The sequence below is a fragment of the Urocampus carinirostris genome, chromosome 12 (genome assembly GCF_059441175.1).
Source record: "Urocampus carinirostris isolate Australia breed hairy pipefish chromosome 12, RoL_Ucar_1.0, whole genome shotgun sequence".
In the NCBI taxonomy this organism is placed as follows: Eukaryota; Metazoa; Chordata; class Actinopteri; order Syngnathiformes; family Syngnathidae; genus Urocampus; species Urocampus carinirostris.
Window position 1 is genome coordinate 38668114 of NC_142360.1, and position 21946 is coordinate 38690059.

The following is a 21946-nucleotide window of genomic DNA, read 5'->3' on the forward strand; positions in this document are numbered from 1 at the left end:
TAGTCGGGGACAAAAAGAGGTCGAAAGCCAGGACGGGAGAGCAAACGTGATCAGGATCAAAAACGGGTCGAAGCCGGGAACAGCCGGGAGCAAAAAAACGGGACAGGTGGGACTCAGGGTCGAAAAAGGCTTGCCTAGTGTTCACTGAGGTTCGCAGACGGACTGACAACAGAAGATTGACAGGACTGGCAGGTGATTCCCACCGGTAATCATGACAACGTGAAGCCATGATTTAAATCATTTATTGACAACGTAAATTATGAACACAATACAAACATAAAACTTACAATGTATTTTTTTCATGTCCTTCAAAGTCCGATCCCTCATCAGATACACCAGGAATGTCCAACATACGGCCTGTGGGCCAGATGCGGACCAGTGGATGCTAACAGTTAGCTGAGGCTAAGAAAATAACAAGATATTTTGCTGATATATTAAGTCATATGGACTCAATCATTTACATTTAATTTCTCTTACCTGATAAGTAGTGTGTGCTGTAAACCTGAGCATTTATTTGATGAGTGCCTCGGTCCAATCTTTTCGCTCTAATGCATTTACCGTATTTTCACGACCAGATGGTGCTTATAAGTCTTTTTTCAAATTGTGCGGCGCGTGTATATTTGTGGGATCTAAATCGATCTCTTACATGTGGGAGAGTTATTTTAAAGTTGGCTGATTACTAAAAAAGATACACCAGGCATTTTGACGTTTTATTACAATTGGCAGTTGGAGAGGGGGAGGGGCCAGAAGAGGAGGAACTTAGGTCCATCTCCTTGGTCACGTTCCTAACTCTGGGGGACCCTTCCCCCACCAAACTGAATTTATTTAGGCAGAACAAAGACAGAGAAAGAAAGAAACGCCCATTTGGGCAGTACCGATATTTATTCCTATTTTAAGCAATTCATCTGATATTTAGTTTTTCAAGCGTTACAGTAGTTGTACTTATTTTAAAGTATTTTTTTGGGGGGTAATTCTCTAGTCTGATTTTTGTTGAAGTTCTGTAGTTTATTGGAAGTATTACTGTAGTTTTGTTTTGTACTATTTCTGCAGTAGTTTTCTTGGTAGTTTTTCTATAGTAGTAAATCCTGTAGTATTTTTGTTATCACGATAGTAGATTTTGTTGTTGTATATCTCTAGTATTACAGTACTTTAATGATTTTGGTGTTTTTGTAAAAAATACTTTTTTTGTATTTCTGTACTATTTCTGTTGTATTTTGTAATATTTATTTTGTAGAATATTTGATGTACATCTGTACAAGTCTGTAAAGTCAGCATTTCTGTAGTTTAATTTTGTACTATTTCTGCAGTAGTTTTCTTGGTAGTTTTCCCATAGTAGTAAATTCTGGAGTATTTTTGTTGTATTACGATAGTAGATTTCTTTGGTTGTATATCTCTAGTATTACAGTTCTTTAATGAATTTGTTTTTGTAGTAATACTTTATTTATTGTATTTTTGTTCTTTTTCTGTTGTATTTTGTAGTATTTCGATTGTAGAATATTTGATGTACATCTGTAGTATTTCTGTAGTTTTAATTTGTACTAATTCTGCAGTAGTTTTCTTGGTAGTTTTTCCATAGTAGTAAATTCTGTAGTATTTTTGTCGTAATACAATAGTAGATTTTTTTGTTGTATGTCTGTAGTATTACAGTACTTTAATGATTTTGGTGTTTTTTGTAGAAATACTCTATTATTATTTTTTCGTATTTTTGTACTAATTCTTTTGTATTTTGTAGTATTACTATAGTAGAGTTTTTGATTCTGTAGTATTTCTGTAGTTTTATTTTGTAGTATTTTTGCAGTATCGCTGTGGTTGCATTTTTGCAGTATTTATGATGTAAAACTTATGTAGTATAATTTCTGTAGTAATATATTTCTGGTAGTTTTTTTGTGTTATCGTACAATAAGGTGGTAAATTTGTAGTATTTCTGTAGATGTATTTTTGATGTATTTCCAAAGCAATATTTAAGTAATACTTTTGTATTTTTTTGTAGTATTCCCATAGTATTGTCATATTTCTTTTGTATTTTTGTAATAATACTGTGCTTGTAGTAATTCTGGGGTAGTATTTCTGTAGTATTTTGTATCAAAGTATTTTTGTAGTATTTTAATACTATATTTTCTTTTCTGAATGAAAGCAAAATAATATATAAAGTCCTTATTTTAAGCACTTCATTTGATATTCCGTTTTCAAGCGTTACAGTACTTTTTAAAGTATTTTTTTCGTAATTCTGTAGTCGGATTTTTGTACTGTACTTCTAGTAATTCTGGGGTAATATTTCTGTAGTATTTTGTATCATAGTATTTTTGTATCTTCTTTTCCGAATGAAAGCAAAATAATATATAAGGTCCCTGGTTTTAAGCACTATATTTAATAGTTTTGTAGCGTTTTTGTAGTATTTCTGACAATGTTGGCACCGAAAAAGTGAACCGCTCTTTGAGGCCCCCTAGTGGTCGCTTATGCCTCTGCTGGCACCCAAACACACAACCTGATTTTTTAATTTGGAATCTTTATGACACGTTTACCCCGGAGTTCAAACGCCATTGATATCTCATCTCATCAGTTGTACCGCTTATCCTCATTAGGGTCGCGGGGGGGCTGGAGCCCATCCCAGCCATCTCCGGGCAGTGGGCAGGGGACACCCTGAACTGGTTGCCAGCCAATCGCAGGGCGCCATTGATATCAATGAGAGTTCAATTCAAGATGCCGTATTCGCTCAGCGACTTGAGCAATACAGTGTCTTTGATGTCGCTGAAGACTTTTCGGATGTTGTCCGTGTCGGTGGCGCAAGTGTGATGCATGTAAAGGCTTTTCCTTTCCTTGCTGTGCTCCGGGTTGGTGGTCTTCTGCTGGTACAGCTTCTGGATGTACTTTTTGGCATCTTCCACGTCCTGTCTCCTACCTAGATGGAAAAAGAACCAACCGAATCAGGATCAAAGTACCGTATTTTCCGCACTATAAGGCGCACCGGGTAATAGGGCGCACCCCCCAAAAATAGTTTTTGGTCCTATATTTTCCATACATAAGGCGCACCGGATTATAAGGCGCTACAATGGGAACGTGGACAAAACAGTCAGATGGTTCAGTCCAACTGATTACCCCCTTAACATTCCCAAAGCTTGCAAAGAAGCAAATACGTGTCTCAGACACGTGCGGATGCGGTGTCCGTACGATGTCACTCAAATGCATCGTTCCAAATATCATTCAGAAGGTTAAAGTCTTGGGATTCAAGAAATGCCAACCATTACTCGGTTTCTGTTTTCTTTTTCGCTCGCAACTTTACTGTGCATATGACAATAAACACTTGAATTTAGTTTAAAAATAGACTCATCGCAGAAACATCAAGATCGTTCTAAAACAAGATACCGGGAAAACATAAAGCCGCATAGCTCACCGAAGTTCTCTTGCAGCCATCACGTTCAATAATGATACGTAACCATGGTCTTCTTACAACCGTGAGTGTAGTAAATCCAGGAGAGTCAAATATTTACAAATACAAAATAGTAAAAAATGTTTTCTCTATGCCGTAGTGCAACCCGACGTGTGATTCACATTCATCTTTTTCGGCCAATTGCAGGCTTTGTTTCGCCCCTTTAGCCTATGCGAGCCTGTAAATGATTAAAAAAGGATCCGCCCCCTTTACCTCTGAATAACTTTAGCCAATAGTGACTGATTCAAATGATGATTGACACATTGGTTAGGAAATGAAACGCCGGTATATAAATCCCAGCATACACCGCGGACGACTTCGCCTTCGGGGGAAAATCTTGTCGGCGGCTGCTTGCCTTAGTTGCAAGACATTGCGACTTAATATTGATCCATATATAAGGCGCTGTATTATAAGGCGCATGGTCAGCTTTTGAAAAAAATGAAGGCTTTTAGGTGCGCCTTGTAGTAATTTTCCCTGTAATTTTCCACGGGGTCTGAGCGCTCACACAAAGTCGGTGAGCAACGCTTGAAACAACAGTGAGCAACGGCAATCCCAAGTGTGGCGACTAAGTCATGATCAAACATGTCCAAAACTTGACATCAAAATAGATTTTGCTGAGTTTCCGGCAATGCAAAAAAAAATTTCGCTTTTGAATGAATTGACTCACGTATTATTGCAAATGTTGTACGGCCTACAAACGTCGTTTGTTTTCGGATCGTGTGTGGAATCGTTTTCCTTCTTCCCAATAAAACTGTGAGAAACGTTACGCGAGTGGGTCCTGATTCTGTTCTGATGCATTGTTGAAGCAGAATGGCAGAATTCATGTCAGTTTATAGCAGCCTATCGCTGATCCTAGATCATCGATAGGAGCAGCTCAAAATAGCTCAAATACGTGCTAGCAGCAAGATAACGACTTTATTGTAGTCATCAAAGTCAACAACAAGAAAATCTTCTTTTGATGGGTGCTGGATTTCTTCGTTTGAATGTATTGGGAATTTTTAAAACGAGCCCGGAAAGTGCTTGAAAAGTTTTTGAATTTGGCCATGAAAAAACCCTGTAATACACAACTGTCCCTTTAAATAGACTGGCAGTGAAAGCGTCAAATCGCATCATCAGATGATAATCTCCCTGTTGTGACACCGAAGCAGCATGAGAGTCATTATCTCTAAGAAGCAACCAAAGCAATAATAAACGGAATTACGAAAAGCTTGCAAAGAAGCGAATACGTGTCTCAGACATATACGGAAACAGTGTCTGTACGATGTCACTCAAATGCATCGTTCCAAATATCATTCGGAAGGTTAAAGTCTTCAATTCAAGAAATGCCAACCATTCCTTAGTTTCTATTTTCTTTTTCGCTCGCAACTTTACTGTGCATATGACAATAAACACTTGGAATTGAGTTTAATTTAAAAAAAGACCCATCACAGAAACATCAAGATCACTCTGAAACAAGATACTGGGAAAATATATAGCCCGAGTAGCTCATCGAAGTTGTTGCGTTCAATAATAATGTGCAACCATGGTCCTCTTATATCCGTGAGTGTAGTAAATCCATGTGCGGCACAGTTCATGTCTTGGGAACCTCCTGCGTGGGTTCAAATCCAGCTCCAGACTTCCTGTGCGGAGTTTGTATGTTCTCCCCATGGTTGCGTGGGTTTCCTCCGGGCACTCCGGTTTCCTCCCACAGTCCAAAAACATGCATTTCAGGTGAATTGGCCGGTCCAAATTGTCCCTAGGTGTGAATGAGCGAGTGAGTTGTCTGTCCCCCGTGTGCCCTGCGATTGGCTGGCAACCAGTCCAGGGTGTCCCCTGCCCACTGCCCGATGATTGCTGGGATGGGCTCCAGCACCCCGGCGACTCTACTGAGGATAAGCGGTGAAGCTAAAGAGATGAGATGAGATATAAGGCGCACTGTATGGTCAGTTTTTGAAAAAAATAAAGGCTTTTAGGTGCGCCTTATAGTGCGGAAAATACGGTAACTTGATGTCAAGTTTTGGACATGTTTGAACATGGATGAATCGCCGTTGCTCACTGTTGTTTCAAGCGTTGCTCACCGACTTTGTGTGAACGCTCAGACCCGTAAGGAAAATGACAGGGAACATTGCCCTGGAGTGCCATGTCCAATCTCAATGTTTGGCAACGTTGATATCAATCCAATGAAGACTCTCTCTCTCAGCCATATCCCCCTAGTGGGAGGTGGCTAGAGTCATTTCTGACTCTTTTTGGGAGATTGTTTCAGAGGAGGGGATTCCCAGCCCCTTTGCTCAACCTAACTGAGGTGTTGGGAGTCATTAGGTGAGCAAACCCCCCAATTCCAACCCCTAATGCTGAACGCCAAGCAGGGAGGCAACGGGTACCAATGTTTAAGTCTTAGGTATGACTCGGCCGAGGCTTGAACCAGCGACCTCCCAGTCTCGGAGCGGGCGCCATACCCCCAAGGCCACCGAGCTCCAATGAAGACTATTCAGTTCAATTGGATTCAATTAAAAGGGATCCTTGATGTTTATCGTGAGAGAAGGCAGTGAAGTGACGTGCGAAACAACAGCAACAATAAATCGATGGTGGTCTGTTCCGTATAGTTCAAGTGTCACAAGCCCTCCCTACACACATGTTATAGGTTTTTTTTCCATCTGTTGCCATGGGAGACGAGAAGGAGGGTCCGACTCCGGAGGTAGAAGATGGAAAGTGTCAAAGCGATGCTCCGCATGCAGACAGTGACACCAGCATCATGAGGAAAAACACAGTGCCTAGCGAACGTATTCGCCCCCATTAACCAGGGTTGGGTAGGGTTACTTTAACTGGATTACTTTCGATTACTATTGCTTTTTTTAATATATTTCTTCTCATAAATGATATTTCACTTATTTTCCATGTACTAACCGTCACACGGGCGGGGCCAATTGGGCGCCAAGGCAACCGTGACAGTTTTCAAGGTTGAAATGCTTGTAAATGCTTGAAATTGTCGTCACGTTTCGACTTTTAAGCACTATATTGTATTTTTTTTTTGCCTATTTATCCTCAGGGTTGGGTAGGGTTACTTTAACTGGATTACTTTCAATGACTTTTGGATTACTCCAATACCAAATATGCTAATAAAAGACAAAAGAAACTAAATATGAATAAAATGACTAAATTTTGTGCAGGCTTGGGGAGTAACGGAACACATGGAACGGCAAAAATGATGTTGGCAAGCCGTTTGGATTTATTTTCATTTTCTTTCTGTCGCATTTTATGTTCGTTTTACCGGAGATCAAAGCCAGGAGAGAAAGCTTACCACGTGTTGTGAGTCATCATTTTATTCATATTGTGTTTCTTTTGTCTTTTATTAGCATATTTGCTATTGGAGTAATCCAAAAGTCATTGAAAGTAATCCAGTTAAAGTAACCCTACCCAACCCTGAATACCAAATATGCTAATAAAAGACAAAAGAAACTAAATATGAATAAAATGACTCCATTTTGTGCAGGCTTGGGGAGTAACGGCAAAAATGATGTTGGCAAGCTGTTTGGATTTATTTTCAATTTGTTTCTGTGGAATTTTATGTTCGTTTTGCCGGAGATCAAAGACATCAAAGCCAGGAGAGAAAGCTTACCGCGTGTTGTGACTCATCATTTTATTCCTATTTAGTTTCTTTTGTCTTTTATGAGCATATTTGCTATTGGAGTCATCCAAAAGTCATTGAAAGTAATCCAGTTAAAGTAACCCTACCCAACCCTGAATACCAAATATGCTCATAAAAGACAAAAGAAACTAAATATGAATAAAATGACTCCATTTTGTGCAGGCTTGGGGAGTAACAGTAACGTTTCAGGCTACAAACTCAAAGCTAAAAATAATGTAAATATTTTCTAAGAATCAACAACATGTGAGACACACAGTGTTCATTCGATCTGTGTAAAGTGATGGGTCCCGGGCAGGGTTGGGTAGGGTTACTTTAACTGGATTACTTCCAATGACTTTTGGATGACTCCAATACCAAATATGCTACTAAAAGACAAAAGAAACTAAATATGAATCAAATGATGACTCACAACACGTGGTAAGCTTTCTCTCCTGGCTTTGATCTTCGGGAAAACGAACATCAAATGCGACAGAAACAAAATGAAAATCAATCCAAACAGCTTGCCAACATCATTTTTGCCGTTCCATGTGTTCCGTTACTCCCCAAGCCTGCACAAAATTTAGTCATTTTATTTATATTTAGTTTCTGTTGTCTTTTATTAGCATATTTGGTATTGGAGTCATCCAAAAGTCATTGAAAGTAGTCCAGTTAAAGTAACCCTACCCAACCCTGCTATCTATCTATCTATCTATCTATCTATCTATCTATCTATCTATCTATCTATCTATCTATCTATCTATCTATCTATCTATCTATCTATCTATCTAGACATCTATCTATCAAGACAGTTATTTAGACATCTATCTATCTATCTATCTAGACATCTAGACAGCTATCTATCTAGACATCTATCCATCTATCTATCTATCTAGACATCTATCTATCTATCTATCTATCTATCTATCTATCTATCTATCTATCTATCTATCTATCTATCTATCTATCTATCTATCTATCTATCTAGACAGCTATCTATCTAGACATCTATCCATCTATCTATCTACCGAGACATCTATCCATCTATCTATCTAGACATCTATCCATCTATCTATCTATCTATCTATCTATCTATCTATCTATCTATCTATCTATCTATCTATCTATCTATCTCTCCATCTAGACATCTATGTATCTAGACATCTTTCTATCTAGACATCTTTCTATCTAGACATCTATCTATCTAGACATCTATATATCTAGACATCTATCTATCTAGACATCTATATATCTAGACATCTATCTATCTATCAAGACAGTTATTTAGACATCTATATATCTATCTATCTAGACATCTAGACAGCTATCTACCGAGACATCTATCCATCTATCTATCTAGACATCTATCCATCTATCTATCTAGACATCTATCCATCTATCTATCTAGACATCTATCCATCTATCTATCCAGACATCTATCTATCTATCTATCTATCTATCTATCTATCTATCTATCTATCTATCTATCTATCTATCTATCTATCTATCTATCTATCTATCTATCTATCTATCTATCTATCTATCTATCTATCTATCTAGACATCTAGACATCTAGACATCTAGACATCTAGACATCTAGACATCTATCCAGCTAACCTGGTCACAACCCTCAAGAGGGGTGACCGACAGCAAGACAAACAAAAACAAAGAAAATTTTAAAAAGGGAAAAAGCAGCAAAAACACACACAAAAATGTATGGACCATGGCCAACCCAAATGCCCAAACACCCAAAAAAGTTAGGCACCTCGGCACCTAGGTTGGTCATGCTTTCGTCCCTCCAGATGAAACGGGACACAAGAAAGCGGCCGTGTCACTCGGGTCAGGGTGACGCAACACACACTTCTGTTCGACAGCTTTCACTGGTTTACCCCTACTGCATCATAGAGGTGCCCTGCCCATCCCTTAGAACGCGTCTAAACATCCCACTATCCTTTTACAACACTCCTCCAATCATTCCTATCACCAACAAGAGCTCTAGCTTCCAATACATTTTGACCTCTTTCCTTCCATTAACTTCTGCTCTCTTGATCCTCTTCATCCTCTCCATGTGTCCAAACCAACCGAGTACTCTCTAATCCACACGCTCGCTCCGTTCCACTACTACTCCAGTTCTGTCTCTCACAGTTTCATTTCTCAATCTATCCAATCTTGTCACTCCTTACTCCTCGAACACTTCATCTCAAAAACATTTCATTTCCTTCTCAAATCTGCGTTCAGGCTCCAAGTCTCTGCACCGTACAACACAGTCGGCACAATCACACTCTCATACAATCCCCACTTAACATCTATACTCATCCTGGCTAGCACAATATAAAATGTCGAATTTCTCGGACGTTGTTAAATCTTAAAAAATAGTTTTGAGTTTTTCAACTCTAAGTTTGAAGCCTGAAATATGGTAATGTGTCATAAAGTTTCTGGCACGGTACATGAAGTACGCCATCAAATCCTAAAAATGACAGAGTCATTTGAAGCCTAATTATAGAAGGGACAAAAGATCTCCTAATTATGACTTACTTTGGCGACGAAGGGAAAGAAAATGGAGTGGGCGGGTTGCGCACTTTGCAAATGACTTTAGTGACTGACTGCTCGGAATCGCACAATGAAGAAAGGAAAGAAAAATGTCCCGGAGACACAGACATGACAACCTGCTATACGGCGGCCTATTGTCAAGAAACTAAATTGAAATCTGAGGACGTCGGATGGCCGTTAAAAGCCGAACAAGGAATGGTGGTCGTGACAACGTCCTTAAAGTCAGGTCAGGTCCTGTTTATTTGTTTGGCCCTTAATCACAAGAAATCTGAAAGGGCTGCACAGACCACAGACAACTGCAAACTACAGACTATTCTGACCCCATCCCCTGATCTAAAACTCACATGAGGGCAAGGAAAAACTCCAAATATGTCAAGTCAGGTCAGGTCCTGTTTATTTGTTTGGCCCTTAATCACAAGGAGTCTGAAAGGGCTGCACAGACCACAGACTATTACAGACTAGACTATTATGACATCATCCCTGATCTAAACCTTACATGAGGGCAAGGAAAAACTCAAAAACATTTCTAGTCATGCTGATTTGTGACGCCCTTAATCACAAGGAGTCTCAAAGGGCTGCACAGACCACAGACTATTGCAAACTACAGACTCTCTACGGTCTTGTACTACGGACAGACTGAAGAGATCTTTTCTTCCTCATGCCCATGAGGCTCTTTAACTCTACCCGGCAGAGTAAAAGCCCACAGTAAACCACACCACCTACATTGCATATTACCGAATCTTATTGCAATATGTACTGTATTCTGTGTAGCACTATTTAGTTATTCTATATAACACGCTACAGTGGGCATTTGCGCGTCACACTGGGTATTTGTATATTGTATTTTTTTTTTGCTTTATTATTGTATTGTTCTCAGCTCAGGGATGCTGCTGGAAATGTGAATTTCCCTTCGGGGATGAATAAAGTATCTATCTATCTATCTACTGTACTCTGACACTATCCCTGATCTAAACCCTACATGATAATTTTGCATTGGCGGAAACTCCACAAAATGTAACGCGATGTCAAGTTTTGGACATGTTTGATAATGACTTAGTTGCCACACTTGGGATTGCTGTTGCTCACTGTTGATTCAAGCGTTGCTCACCGACTTTGTTCGAACGCTCAGACCCGTAAGGAAATTGACAGGGAACATTGCTCATAACTGTGCCGCACAGGCGCTATCCACTTTGCTCCCATGCTTTGTCTACTGTATTGGTTGTGTAAATACAATTTCCATATGCAACTTTTTATTATTATTTTGCTAAAAGTCCATTGAAAGTAAAGTTCCTTACATGAACCAATCACATTTTGGATGGAAGCAAAGAGATCTTACCCATGAAACCAGGAAAGTATTTCTTCAGGTCAGATGTGAGTATTTTGTCAGCCAGGATGTCAGTTTTGTTCAGGAACAGTATGACGGAAGCTCTTTGGAACCAAGGAGAATGGATGGTGGTGTAGAACAATGCCAGGCTCTCCTCCATGCGGTTCTGAGACACACAAACATGCTATGAGATGAGAGGGAGTGGTCAGGGCACCATTTATTGTGGTGTGTCTTGAGCAAGTACAGCCTGGTCTCAGAACCCGGGACGTTTGGCGCTAATGTGCTAACCACTGCACTACGGAAACTCTACAAGATATATGGTTAGTGGGATCCCTTAACCCTTAGGGGCACCCTTTCCTGTGGTGTGTCTTGGATACAGCCTGGTGGCGCCCATCCCTTTCCATGCTAACAAATGTTTTTACCTGGTCTCGAACCCGGGACGTTCGGCGCGAATGTGCTAACCACTGCACTACGGAAACACTACAAGATATATGGTTAGCCTTAGGGGCACCCTTTCCTGTGATGTGTTTTGAGCAAGTACAGCCTGATGGCGCCCATCCCTTTCCATGCTAACAAATGTTTTTACCTGGTCTCGAACCCGGGAACGTTTGGCGCGAATGTCCTAACCACTGCACTACGGAAACACTACAAGATATATGGTTAGCCTTAGGGGCCCCCTTTCCTGTGGTGTGTTTTGAGCAAGTACAGCCTGATGGCGCCCATCCCTTTCCATGCTAACAAATGTTTTTACCTGGTCTCGAACCCGGGAACGTTTGGCGCGAATGTCCTAACCACTGCACTACGGAAACACTACAAGATATATGGTTAGCCTTAGGGGCCCCCTTTCCTGTGGTGTGTCTTGGATACAGCCTGGTGGCGCCCATTCCTTCTCCAGGCTAACAAACGTTTCTCGAACCGGGTACCTTTATTGCAAATTAATGTAAATGAATTGCATATATAAAACGCTTTTCGGGTCAATGAAGATGTCCCATAACTTAGAAAATCCGGGAATTGAACCTGTGACTTCTTGATCCCAATACAAGCGCTTTACCTCCTAAGCCAAGATGTTCATGATCTGTATTTAATATAATCTCTATTGAGTTTCTGTAATTGTAAAAATATCTGAGTGAAGAAGTTACCCGACAAGGATGGGATTCGAACCCACGCGTGCAGAGCACAATGGATTAGCAGTCCATCGCCTTAACCACTCGGCCACCTCGTCTGTAAATGAAGATGTGCTAACCAATGCCCTACCGAAACACTACTAGATATATATGATCCTTTACTCTATGATCACCATTTCCTGTGGTGTGTCTTGGGCATTTGGACTATATTTTTCTTACTTTCACCACTTTCATCCAACAATTAAAACAAAAAAAACGCAAGCACGTGCATGTAATCACTCACCACCCCTCCCCCCTCCTTTTCTTCAGCCTAATGCGCTCCGTGGCCGGAACACAGATGATAAAAGTCAGATAAAAACAGTGGTGAAATTTTTTTTTATAAAGGCTCTTTGAACTCAGTTGGGCATTGTTAACTTTGAAACAACTTCAGGACGAGCTTAAACTGTATTCAAAAATGGACTCGATAAAACAATATCGGCAAAGTACAGAGAGGAAGAAAATGGCGTCACAATTGGCCACGCCCGTGTGGCGCCGGCTGCAGCTTGTTGAAGGATTGGCTTCCCCACTATTTAAACCCTGTCTTATCGATCCCTTTTTGTCAGTCCGTCTGGGAATCTCCGTGTGTTCAAGGCAAGCCTCTTTCGACCCCTGACTTTAAATTTTCTTAAGATAAAAGGGTTTCAAGTTTAAATGAGTTAAAAGTTTACTGGAAAGAGAATATATAAATGATATCATAATTTAATAAAATTATATATATTTTTTAAAAATAATACAGAATAATATATAAATAGGATTATCTTATTGGGAGGGGCAGCACAGAGGCACAGTGGTTAGTTCTAAGGTCTTGGGAACCTCCTATGTGGGTTCGAATCCAGCTCCTAGCCTACCTGTGCGGAGTTTGTATGTTCTCCCCGTGCTTGCGTGGGTTTCCTCCGGGCACTCCGGTTTCCTCCCACATTCAATGCATTTTCATGTGGATTGGCCGGTCCAAATCGTCCCTAGGTGTGAATGAGCGAGCGAGTTGTCTGTCCCTGTGTGCCCTCAATTGGCTGGCAACCAGTTCAAGGTGTCCCCTGCCCACTGCCCGATGATTGCTGGGATGGGCTCCAGCACCCCCGGGACCCTACTGAGGATAAGCGGTGCAGCTGATGAGATGAGATGAGATCTTATTGGGATAGCATATTCGGTGCTGTAATACCTCCACTTTTCTTAGGGTGGCCACTGCCCACCCCTGCCCCCCCTGATTACGCCCCATACGGCATTTGGAATTTCGTCCGTTTTGACCGCATTGAATACAACTTAAATACAGTTTTTTTGTGATTTAATATACTTTTTTCCCGCTACTAAAAGGATAAATCGATGAATTCATGTCAAACAGGCGATTGCTAAATCATTTTAAACACTTTAAAGCGATAGTGATCATTTAATAGCGCTTATAAGCAGTTTTGTCTACTTTTTATTTGTGTTAGGGCGACATCTGGTGGAAGTTAAGGGAATAGGGCTGAGGATTTCGACGCATTAAGACACATATACCTTAAATCCAAGTGGGAAACAATATAAGATACGAGTGAAGGAAGGATATATAAATATATAGAAATATCTAGTTATATATGTATACATATTTTCTCTTTTAGTTGTTGCTTAATGAACTATTTCATAAAACTGTGAAAATATATTACTTTTGCTTTTTTGAATATATTTCTTCTCATAAATGATATTTCACTTATTTTCCATGTACTAACCGTCACACGGGCGGGGCCAATTGGGCGCCAAGGCAACCGTGACAGTTTTCAAGGTTGAAATGCTTGTAAATGCATGAAATTGTCGTCACGTTTCGACTTTTTTTTAAGCACTATGTTGTATTTTTTTGCCTATTTATCCTCAGGGTTGGGTAGGGTTACTTGATTACTTTCAATGACTTTTGGATTACTCCAATACCAAATATGCGAATAAAAGACAAAAGAAACTAAATAGGAACAGAATGACAAAATTTTATTTTCATTTTGTTTCTGTGGCATTTTATGTTCGTTTTGCCGGAGATCAAAGAGATCAAAGCCAGGAGAGAAAGCTTACCGCGTGTTGTGAGTCATCATTTTATTCATATTTAGTTTCTTTTGTCTTTTATTAGCATAATTGGAGTTGGAGTAATCCAAAAGTCATTGAAAGTAATCCAGTTAAAGTAACCCTACCCAACCCTGTTTATCCTTGTAGTCTCTATATTACACGTTTGACCCTGGAGTGCCATGTCTAATCTCATCCCATACAATGTTTCACAACTTATTTGTAAAGTTTCACGGATCCTAAAATCTTAACATGTTATGAACCAGTAGCATTTGTTATTGTTTTGCACTGTATTACAATTTTTCATTCATTTTTTGGGGTTGTTTTATTCTGTCAAGACCGGAACGGAAACAGGACCCACTCGCGTAACGTTTACCACAAGTTTTATTGAAGGAACGAGGAAGGGGTGCGCCCACAATCCGGTGTTTGGTCTGGTACTCGGCTTGTGATACGGACATGGAAGTGGAACTTCCGTAGAAAGCGAAGGCGGTGTCAGGGGCGGAAAACTGGTCAGTAGCCGGGACTGGGAGAGCAAGTCGTGGTCGGGGTCGGAAACGAGTCCTAAGTGGGGACGGGAGAGCAGACGTGATCGGGGTTGGAAACGGGTTGTAGCCAGAGACAAACGGGAGCAAAACGGGACAGGCGGGAAAAAAAGTACTTCTACACACAACGTGTACTGTCACGACCAGCACACAGGGTAGACCCAATCGCGTAACGTTTTCTCATAATTCTATTGAAAGCAAGTCGCTCTCGCAATCGGATTGTGATCCGAACACGGAAGTGTCAGGGACGGAAAAACTGGTTGGTAGCCGGGACTTGGAGAGCAAAAAAACGTGGTCAGGGTCAGAAACAAGTCGCAAGCCGGGACGGGAGAGCAGACTTGGTCGGGATCAAAAACGGTTTGTAAGTCAGGACGGGAGAGCAGACGTGGTCGGAATCAAAACGGGTAGTAGTCGGAGACAAACGGGAGCAAAACGGGACAGGCGGGAGTCAGGGTCGAAAAAGGCTTGCCTTGAACACACGGAGATTCGCACACGGACTGACAAAAGGGGATTGATAGTACAGGGTTTAAATAGTGGGGAAGCCGATCCGTCAACAAGCTGCAGCCGGCGCCACACGGGCGGGGCCAACTGGGCGCCATGGCAACCGTCACAATTTTCAAGGTTGAAATGCTTCTAAATACTTGAAATTATTGTCACATTTCTGAACCGGTCTGCTTAAAAATGACACATACACTGCTCTTTAGTGCCTTCACTTTGCCATTGCACTGCTCTGAACGCGGAAGTGGGACTTCTGTGGCGAGCGATGGCAGTGTCGGGAACGGAAAAAATGGGTCAGTATCCGGGACAGGGGAGCAAAAAAAACTTGGTCGGGATCGGAAACGGGTCGAGGCCCGGAAACAGACGGGAGAAAACAGGTGGGAGTCAGGGTCAAAAAAAGCTTGCCTAGAGTAAACAAGAGTTTCGCAGACGGACTGACAACGGGTGACAGAAAGGAGAGGGTTTAAATACAGGGAGCCAATCAGAGACCGAGGCCGTTGGCGCAAATACTGGCGCAAATATTTGTTATCTTAGTTATACTAGTCGTAGCTCACACTTACAATTGTGTCTCTCTCCTCCAGGACCTGATCGTACTCGCTGAGGGAAGCCAGGAAAATGAGCGAAGTGACGTTTTCGAAGCAATGGATCCATTTCCGACGCTCCGATTTCTGGCCGCCGACGTCTACGATCCTGCGGCAGAGGAAAAAAATATTTATTCGCAGATTAGTTAACTCAAAAGACAGCAAATCACTAGGATTGAAACTGGTGAAAGGAAATTTTCATTCAAAATCTCTTGATACGTGGCCCCATTCTTTCTCTCCTTTACACAGATCAGTCGTCCTGGTCCCTTTGCAGAAACACAACCCCAAAGTGGGATGTTTCCACCACCATGCTTCACAGTGGGTATGGTGTTCTACGGATCGGCAATTCAGTATTCCCTCTCCTCCAAAAATGAGAACTACCACGAACGGGAATCGTATGCTTTGGTCTGGGTTAGCGATAGCGAAAATGGAAAAAAAAGCCCCATTGACAATGAATGGGTTTGAGATTTTCCCATCCGGAATGCATTGGACCTATTGATTTTAATGGGTAGCCATGGTAACCAGGGAGTTTCCAGGGGTGGCATGAAGGGGTCACGGACCCACATTAAATTTAACCATGGGCAAATGGTGGATGCTAACGAGTGGTTGCTAATAAGTGGATGCTAACGAGTTAATGCTAACGAGTAGATACTAACAGTTACATGCGCTGCTAGCCCAAGCTAGCTGTAAACACTGTCAGCGGTGAGCTGGGCTTGCAGTTATTAGCTACAACAGGCTGATGCTATGCTAACTCATTCCCATCAATGCTGTAAGCAACACAAAATGTTCGGCTGGCAAGCGCAAACATTATCTCATGCTAGCTGTCAACACTGTCGGCAATGAGCTTACGAGTCATAATAACAGATAAATGCTAACTGCGTCATGCTAACAGCTACGTTCTACCTGTTAAATGCTAAAAGATTGCGCTAACGTCTACATGATAACAAATTACGCTAACAGCTACATTCTAAGGCGTCATGCTAATGGCTAAATGCTAACTGCTTCATGCTGACAAATTACGCTAACAGCTACACGCTAACAGCGACAAGATTGATAACAAATTATGCTAACAGCTACATTCTAACTGCTTCATGCTGACAAATTACGCTAACAGCTACACGCTAACAAATTATGCTAACGTCCACATGCTAATGAGTCATGCTAACAGCAAAATACTTGCCGAAAAGCATATTTGCCTTACTGTATATCATCTGGATACAAGTACTCTGTTAGCTACCTGAGTGTGATATTGCTGATGATGAAGGAATAATCGTGGATGCCGGTGGTGGGGAATCGGACCCGCAGCACGTCCTGTTCCGTGGGGATGTAGCCCGGTTCTGCGATGCGGTCCAGTTGGCTCATGTAGCTGAGAACACACCAGACCATCAGACCAGAGGCTATGTTTTCACTAAACCATGGCCTTGCTTGAAATTCTTCTTTCCATTAAGTGTAATTGATGTTTCTTCAGTGATGTTCCATTAAGCACTATAATGAAACCTATACTGGACTGTTCACAATCAGCTGACTGTGAGCAGCCCACATCTTTGGCAACCATACGAGTAGCCTTGCAGAAATATGAGGGGTTTACTCACTTTTGCAACATACTATACTGTATGATATATAACAATCCTAATGAACTATTGCACTCACTACTCTGTGGAGTCCAGGAGTTGGTACTCGCACCGCCGACTGTAACACACTCTCATGCCGGAGTCGGACCAGAGACGGCGAATTGCGTCCACGTAGTCTCGCTCCAGCTTGTTGATGTGCACCGTTTCCACATCGGCGATCTTCCTGGCGTAAAACTGCAGGGGAGAGTCAATGGCTTAAGGAGTTGGGACTAACTAGCATGTAACCAAGAAGGCATTCCTAAACACGGTTCATAATCTTGGTAACGAGTACTGTAGCGCATTATCAATACACTCAGGTGGCGTTACTAAATAGATAGATAGATAGATAGATAGATAGATAGATAGAGAAATAGAGATAGAGATAGATAAAGATAGATGAATAGAGATAGAGATAGATAGATAGATAGATAGATAGATAGATAGATAGATAGATAGATAGATAGATAGATAGATAGATAGATAGATAGAGATAGAAATAGAGATAGAGATAGATAAAGATAGATAAAGATAGATAGATAGATAGATAGGGATAGATAGATAGATAGATAGATAGATAGATAGATAGATAGATAGATAGATAGATAGATAGATAGATAGGAACTGAATTTCTCCTAATCAACATATTCTCCCTCACGTATATAAGCTAAATTTAAAACTGTAAAATGAAACACTCAGATAGGGGGCTTATATACGCATATTAAACAGGAACAAAGAACCAACAGAAAATCAATGTGGCAAAAGTGAGCAAAGAATTTACAGTAAAAGTGTGCTGAATTTAGTTATTTTAATTGAAAAGTATTATTGCAGAACACGGTGCCTGGAGAAAAAAATAAAATAAAATGACTTGGACAGTACCCAGAAATAGAAAAGGATATCGTGGAGTGGTTTGAAGACAGAGACAAAATGGATATAGAGTGTCTCAGCTGAGTATTGTTTTTCAAGCCCTTAAAATTGTAAAAGCCAAGAAATATGAAGACTTCACTGCTTCCTCAGGTTGGTGTACACCAGGGGTGTCAAACTCATTTGAACTCGGGGGCCACCGATAGAACAAACATTCTGTCGGGGGCCGGACTAGTATATTAAAGAGAAAGAAAAAGAGGGATAGAGAAATGAGAGAAAGAGGGGGGAGGAGGGAGAGAGGGCAGGACAAAGAAAGAAAAAGAGAGAGAGGGAGAGAGCGTGAGAAACAAAAGATAAAAAGTCGTGAGAGAGGGGGAAAAGAAAAGGAGAGGAAGAAAGAAATCCAAAGAGAAATAGAAAGACAGAAGGAGAGAAAAGAAAGCGTGAAGGGTATGAAGAGAAAAAGAGAAAAGAGAAAAAAGGAAAAAAGGAAGTTACAGCAAAAGAGGTTAAAAGACACAGAGCGAGAAAGAGACAAAGAGCAACAAAGGAAGAGAAAAAGAGACACAGAGAGTGAAAGAGACAGAAACAGAGTGGGAGAAAAGGGGTGGAAAAGAAAGAAAGAAAGAAAGAAAGAGAAAGAAAGAGAAAGAAAGAGAAATAGAGAAAGAAAGAGAAAGAGAGAAAGAGAGAAAGAGAGAAAGAGAGAAAGAGAGAAAGAGAGAGAAAGAGAGAGAGAGAGAGCGAAATAAATTACAGTGTCTTTGTTCGAGGCACCTGGCTTTGGCAACATCAAGTTGACATATTTCAACCTGCACCTTGTTTTTCTCTTGCGCTTCTCTGAGTGTTGTCTCGCGGGCCGGATTCAATCCCTTAGAGGGCCTGATCTGGCCCGCGGGCCGCCTGTTTGACACCTGTAGTGTACACTATATAATGCTATTTGAGAGCAGTTGAAGCCAGAGACAAAATGGATATAGCGTGTCTCAGCTGAGTATTGGTTTGCAAGCTCTGAAAATTGTAAAAGCCAACAAGTTGTTGTCGCGTGGAACTCCAAAAACAAGCGTACCTCGTTATCTGGATTGGAGTAGGGAATTCTAAGGGTGGTCATGGCTCTGGTCATGGCCTTGATGGCGGTGAAGATGTTCTGGAAGATGCATTTGGCAAATTCTTTCCGGTCTTCCTCGGAGAAACCTCGTCCGTGGATGATGCGCATCTGCCGGATGAAGGTGGTCTTCCCGCTCTCGCCGGTTCCTGAGAACGGAAACGGGATTTTAGGAGTCCACCGTGACACCGGTCAGTAGGAACTCCTAAAGATATCAGGGTGTGCTTTGTGGAAGATTAGGTCTTTGATTAAAACTTTTATTTTGAAAGGCAGAGAATGGATTCAAGATATATTTAGGCTCATGCTGGTGCTGTTCATGTTGGGTCGGGGGTTGGGAACCCAAATGGTTGAAAGAGCCATGTCGGACCCAAAATAAAAAAAAAAAACCTCTATATAAGCCTCACAAGAAAGGTAACGCATATTGAATATACATATCCATACAGTATACTGTAAATAGAATGCCAATCTGTGTTTTTCGCATACTTATCACTGACAAAACCAGATTTGTCAGAACTCGAACAGGTGGTAGACCCAAACGCATAACATTTCACACCAAGCTTTATTGCGGAAGTGGAGAAGTCAGGCGCGAGAAAAGAAACGCCAGCGATTCGGCGATCGCTGGGCAGGAGAATCGGAGCGTGGTCGGAAGGCGGAAACGAGTCGAGCAGACGGGACTTTAGATCGGAGCGTGGTCGGAGGGCAGAAACAAGTCGGGCAACCGGGAGATCGGAGCGTGGTCAGTGGACGGAAACAAGTCAGGCAGCCGGGACGGGAGATCGGAGCGTGGTCAGAGATCGGAACAAGTCAGATAAACAGAGACGATCGGGAAGCCAGGGACAGGGGATTGATACAGGATACTGGATACAAGATATAGGATACAGGATACCGAATACCGGATACCGGATACCGGATACCGGATACCGGATACCGGATACCGGATACAGGATACAGCGTACAGGGTACAGGACAGGTCGGGAACAGAACGGGAGCCAATTGTTTGCTATTACCTGTGTTGAATCAAGAAATCACTTAAATTGTATCTCTTAGATGAAGTGAGGTCAGTGACAAAATCTCAACAACACAATTGACATGCCACGAGCCAAAGAAATTCCAGAAGAAATTAGAAAAATGTGAGTAAAATCTATCCGATGTCGGCAGCGGAAAAACGGGTCAGTAGCCGGGAAAGGAGAGCAAAAAAGGGGTCGGGGTCGGAAGCGAGTCGTAAGCCAGGAAAAGAGAGTAGACGTGGTCGGGACCGGAGAGTAGACGTGGTCAGGATAAAAAACAAGTCGAAGCCGGGGGACAGACGGGAGCAGAAAAAACAGGTGGGAGTCAGGGTCGAAAAAGGCTTGCCTAGTGTTAACTGAGGTTCACAGACGGACTGACAACAGGGGACAGCTATGAGTGTGTTTAAATAGGGACCGGGAGCCAATCAGAGTCCGAGGCCAAAGAGTAATTATGACATAATTTTGTCCTATGACATTCAAACTATGTTTTATTTATTTTCGGAAAAAATTGTTTTAATTTCTAATAAATCTACATATTGTTCTAATTGAATGCAGTTTAATTTACTAAAGCGTCACATGTTTTAAAATATAACTTCAAAATAATACTTTATATACAAGTATTCAAGTTTTATCATGCATGAGGGCTTTTCAAGCCTTACTCCAAAAATTGCCTGCAGGGATAAAGTGTTTTATGACACTACAGTTCGACCGCGTGACAAATAAAATTGATAATCTAAAGTCGTTAATCATCTATGGAGGCGTTTATGACAGCAAAGCTCATTAATCATTCAAAGATTTAATTTCTCTAGTCCTTTCAGTTTTTGTCTTAAAGAGAAGGCTGGTTAAATGTGTGCACAGAGACTTCTTTGGGGATTTTTTTGAATTGACTTTATTGTCATTGATATCAACGTATCGTGCATTGTGTTCAGCAGACAGCAGTGAGCAGTTGCTATCACAAAGGTTAGGATGAAGTCTGTGTGGGGTGGGTATGACTGTGTGCGCAACTGTGATAGGCTGGTGCATGCTGTCAGTCAAACAGCCGGGGTGGGCGGGCCCATGGTCAACAAACATTGCAGTACAGCTGTGCTAGTATTTTAGCGGCTCGTTACGTTGAAAAGAAATTATTCAATAATATCAGACTCTGAGGCAAGTCAGAAGAGCGCAAAGAAATGGTAATGACAAGCAGGTGCTTCGTGGATTATTATCAGGTCCGGGAAGTGACTGAGAGATAAGGCAAGAGCGAGGCTGCAGGTCGGGCCTACTGCTATTGATAGGCCAGTGCTTGTAAATTATTTTATGTCGCACCCTCCCTTGGAGGAAGAAATCCTCTTGCGCCCTCCCAAAAAGGGAGCTTGATAGCTAGCTAAAATTGTAAAAAGCCATCTAAATAGCCAGATAAAAAGTTTAAGAAAGCTGGATAGCTGGCTCAAAGGGAGGCCAAAATTTAGCTTAAGGTAAAAGGGAAAATGTTAGCTAGGTAGCATGCAAAAAAAGTAAAAAGCTAGCTAGATAGCTTGGGAAATAGCTAAAAAATTAGCTTGATAGCTAGCTAGAAAGGTGATCAGGTAAACAAATTAGAGGGAGCTTGAGTTAGCTATAAGAGTAAAAGCCATCTATATAGCCAGATAGAAAGCTAAAAGGAAAGGTAGAAAGCTAGC

At 41.4% G+C, this 21946-nt stretch overlaps 1 protein-coding gene and 1 non-coding gene across 2 annotated transcripts in view; both read right to left on the reverse strand.

The window, feature by feature from the left end:
• Positions 1-226: 226 nt before the first annotated feature.
• The window catches only part of LOC148355921 (guanine nucleotide-binding protein subunit alpha-14-like), a 35344-nt gene continuing 13624 nt past the window's right edge, over positions 227-21946 (reverse strand). The window contains exons 3-8 of the mRNA XM_088348856.1: positions 19246-19430; positions 17359-17513; positions 16946-17074; positions 15688-15817; positions 10915-11068; positions 227-2899 (exon numbers count right to left, since the gene is read on the reverse strand). Of these exons, the coding sequence (XP_088204982.1) occupies positions 2691-2899; positions 10915-11068; positions 15688-15817; positions 16946-17074; positions 17359-17513; positions 19246-19430 (962 nt within the window). The 3' untranslated portion in view covers positions 227-2690. The remainder of the gene's footprint in view (positions 2900-10914; positions 11069-15687; positions 15818-16945; positions 17075-17358; positions 17514-19245; positions 19431-21946) is intronic.
• On the reverse strand, positions 12043-12124 carry trnas-gcu (transfer RNA serine (anticodon GCU)). The gene has a single exon. It is a non-coding gene; the product is annotated as a tRNA-Ser (tRNA).